Source organism: Condylura cristata, unplaced genomic scaffold (genome assembly GCF_000260355.1).
Source record: "Condylura cristata isolate star-nosed mole 26May11 unplaced genomic scaffold, ConCri1.0 scaffold00068, whole genome shotgun sequence".
NCBI classification, from domain to species: Eukaryota; Metazoa; Chordata; class Mammalia; order Eulipotyphla; family Talpidae; genus Condylura; species Condylura cristata.
The window spans coordinates 432,485-434,943 of record NW_004567169.1 but is presented as its reverse complement, the minus strand read 5'-3'; the positions used below and the strand labels follow the sequence as shown (position 1 = coordinate 434,943).

Here is a 2,459-nt window from a genome sequence, read left to right as displayed (position 1 = left end):
CCTCCCGCAGACGGCCCCCCTTTCTCGTGGCGAGCGCCCCCCACGAGAGGTGGAGGACACCCCCACGGCAGCCGGCGCGGGCCCCTCATGGGGGCAGTGGCCACAGACTCCTCCGGTCACCCCTCTTCCCGCGCGCTGGGAGGGGGCCGGGTCCAGCCGCAGCTGTGCCCTGAGCGCCACCCTGCGGATGGGCCCAGCGCAGTGCTGAGGGGGCCAAGCCGGTGCTGACCCAGCCCCGGACGCTGCGGCCGTCCTCTTGCCCACCAGCGCGCGGAAGCAGCTCCGGCCAGCCGGGCAGCCGAGAGCTGACCGGAGACTGAATGCCCGCAGTGCCGGCGGGCCCTGGCCAGGGCCCGGCGTGGCGTCCTGTGTCTGTCTCCTGCGGGACACTCTCGGCCCCGCCTACCTTTCCGGTGAGCTCGGAGGGGCCTGACCGCGCCTGTCCTCCTCAGACAAAGCGACCAGCCAGCTCTTGCTGGAGACGGACTGGGAGTCCATCCTGCAGATCTGCGACCTGATCCGCCAGGGGGACACTCAGTGAGTGGGGGCCACCCAGCTGCGGGCGGCGGGGCCCCCGGGGCACATGGCTCCCCGGCCGCCCCCTGCCCTCCGATTGCACCCGGGCGCTTTGCTTTCAGAGCGAAATATGCCGTGAGCTCCATCAAGAAGAAGGTCAACGACAAGAACCCCCACGTGGCCTTGTACGCTCTGGAGGTAACCAGGCCCCCGCCCCGGCCGGCCGGGTCCTGGCCCAGGCCTCCCTGGACACCCTGCCCAGCGCGGTCCTCCCCTGCCGCCCCCAGGTCATGGAGTCCGTGGTGAAGAACTGCGGGCAGACGGTGCACGACGAGGTGGCCAACAAGCAGACCATGGAGGAGCTGAAGGAGCTGCTGAAGGTGGGCTGGCCGCGGGGCCCGGCAGGTCTGCTGCCCTTGTGGGCGGGGCAGTGTCCCTGCGGCCCTCCAAGCAGGGCTGGCGGCAGCGGCGGGGCACCGGGCGCGTGGGGCGCACTCTGTTGGCAGGGGAGCCCCTGGACGTGGGGGTGGTCCCAGGCGGGAGGGTGAGGTGCTGCCCACCGGCCACAGAGCTACCACCCTGGGCACGGCAAGGGGCTGCCGAGACGCGACTGACCGCCAGGCTCTCAGCTGCCCAGCGTGGCCAGGCGGGCACTACTGTGGGGCTATGTGCGACCCTCACCTCGTGCGCCGCCTCGGCGGGACTTTCAGGCGGGCCTGGGGCTGGGCGCTGGCACCTGGGCAGTGCCGTCCGCCCTGCTGTGTTTGGCGCCGAGTGGACGCCGCCCCGGGGGGCTCTGACATCACTCCCGTAGCCTTGGGGGCAGTGCCCTCAGGGGACATCCCTGAGCCCCCCATGGGGAGGAAGCTGTGACAGGGCCGCAGCTCCCGGCCCGCTTGCCAGGCTTGTTGGAGCGCCAGTGTGCTGTGGCCAGATGGGTGTGGCGGGCAGGAGCCGGCGGCCGGCCAGGTGCGGGTAGGGCCCCGGCTTCTGCTGGCTTGAGTGGGCAGCAGACGGGCGCGGGGCCTCGGACCCCGGGCCGCGGCGGCCGCCTCACGCGCCGCCCTCTGCAGCGGCAGGTGGAGGTGAGCGTGCGGAACAAGGTCTTGTACCTGATCCAGGCCTGGGCACACGCTTTCCGGAACGAGCCCAGGTACAAGGTGGTCCAGGACACGTACCAGATCATGAAGGTGGAAGGTGAGCAGGCGGCCCCGCTGCCTCCGCGCCCCCCGGGCCCTGGCCGCCACCCAGTTGAGCGCTGGCCCTCAAGCCCCCGCTCCTGCCGACCGCCCCCCGGCACGGCGGCCGGGGAGGCACTGGGGGCCTGGGGGCTCTGGCGGGGGCCGGGCTGGCAGACTGGCTCTGGGGGCGGGGTACGGCGGAGCGCCCCAGGGTTCCGGCAGCGCCAGCACCTGGCGTCTCCTGTGGGTCTGGGCCCGGTCAAGGTTGTGTCCACTGGACACGCCTGCGGTCAGTGACAGGCCCAGTGGGCGCCCCGTGCAGAGCCCTGGAGGCCAGGCGGGGCCTCAGTGCAGGTCTGCCTGGGGCGGGACCCAGGACCGAGGCCCGGTCTCGGGGGGCCACGGGGCGGCTGAGGCCTGGCTCGAGGTGGCAACTCTTCCCCAGGGCACGTCTTCCCGGAGTTCAAGGAGAGCGACGCCATGTTCGCCGCGGAGAGGGTGAGTCGGGCGCCGGGCCGGGGTCCACCGAGGCCCTTTGCAGCTGCTGCCGCTGCGTCTCTGCGGGCCGAGGCTGCCGGAAGCGTGTAGGGGAGAGGGAGCCCGGCTGGGCCTCGTGGGCAGGGCCTGGCGCCTGCGCGCGGGCCTCTCACGGGTGGCTTTGGCCCTGACTCTGCCCTCCCCAGGCCCCCGACTGGGTGGACGCCGAGGAGTGCCACCGCTGCCGGGTGCAGTTCGGGGTGGTGACGCGCAAGGTGAGCCGGC

At 73.0% G+C, this 2,459-nt stretch overlaps 1 protein-coding gene across 1 annotated transcript in view; it reads left to right on the top strand.

Moving 5' to 3' along the window:
* Positions 1 to 433: 433 nt before the first annotated feature.
* Positions 434 to 2,459, top strand: part of HGS (hepatocyte growth factor-regulated tyrosine kinase substrate) — a gene marked incomplete at its 5' end in the record, with an annotated part of 4,137 nt that continues 2,111 nt past the window's right edge. The window contains 6 exons of the mRNA XM_012734752.1: positions 434 to 537; positions 639 to 714; positions 804 to 896; positions 1,590 to 1,713; positions 2,143 to 2,195; positions 2,381 to 2,449. Of these exons, the coding sequence (XP_012590206.1) occupies positions 434 to 537; positions 639 to 714; positions 804 to 896; positions 1,590 to 1,713; positions 2,143 to 2,195; positions 2,381 to 2,449 (519 nt within the window). The remainder of the gene's footprint in view (positions 538 to 638; positions 715 to 803; positions 897 to 1,589; positions 1,714 to 2,142; positions 2,196 to 2,380; positions 2,450 to 2,459) is intronic.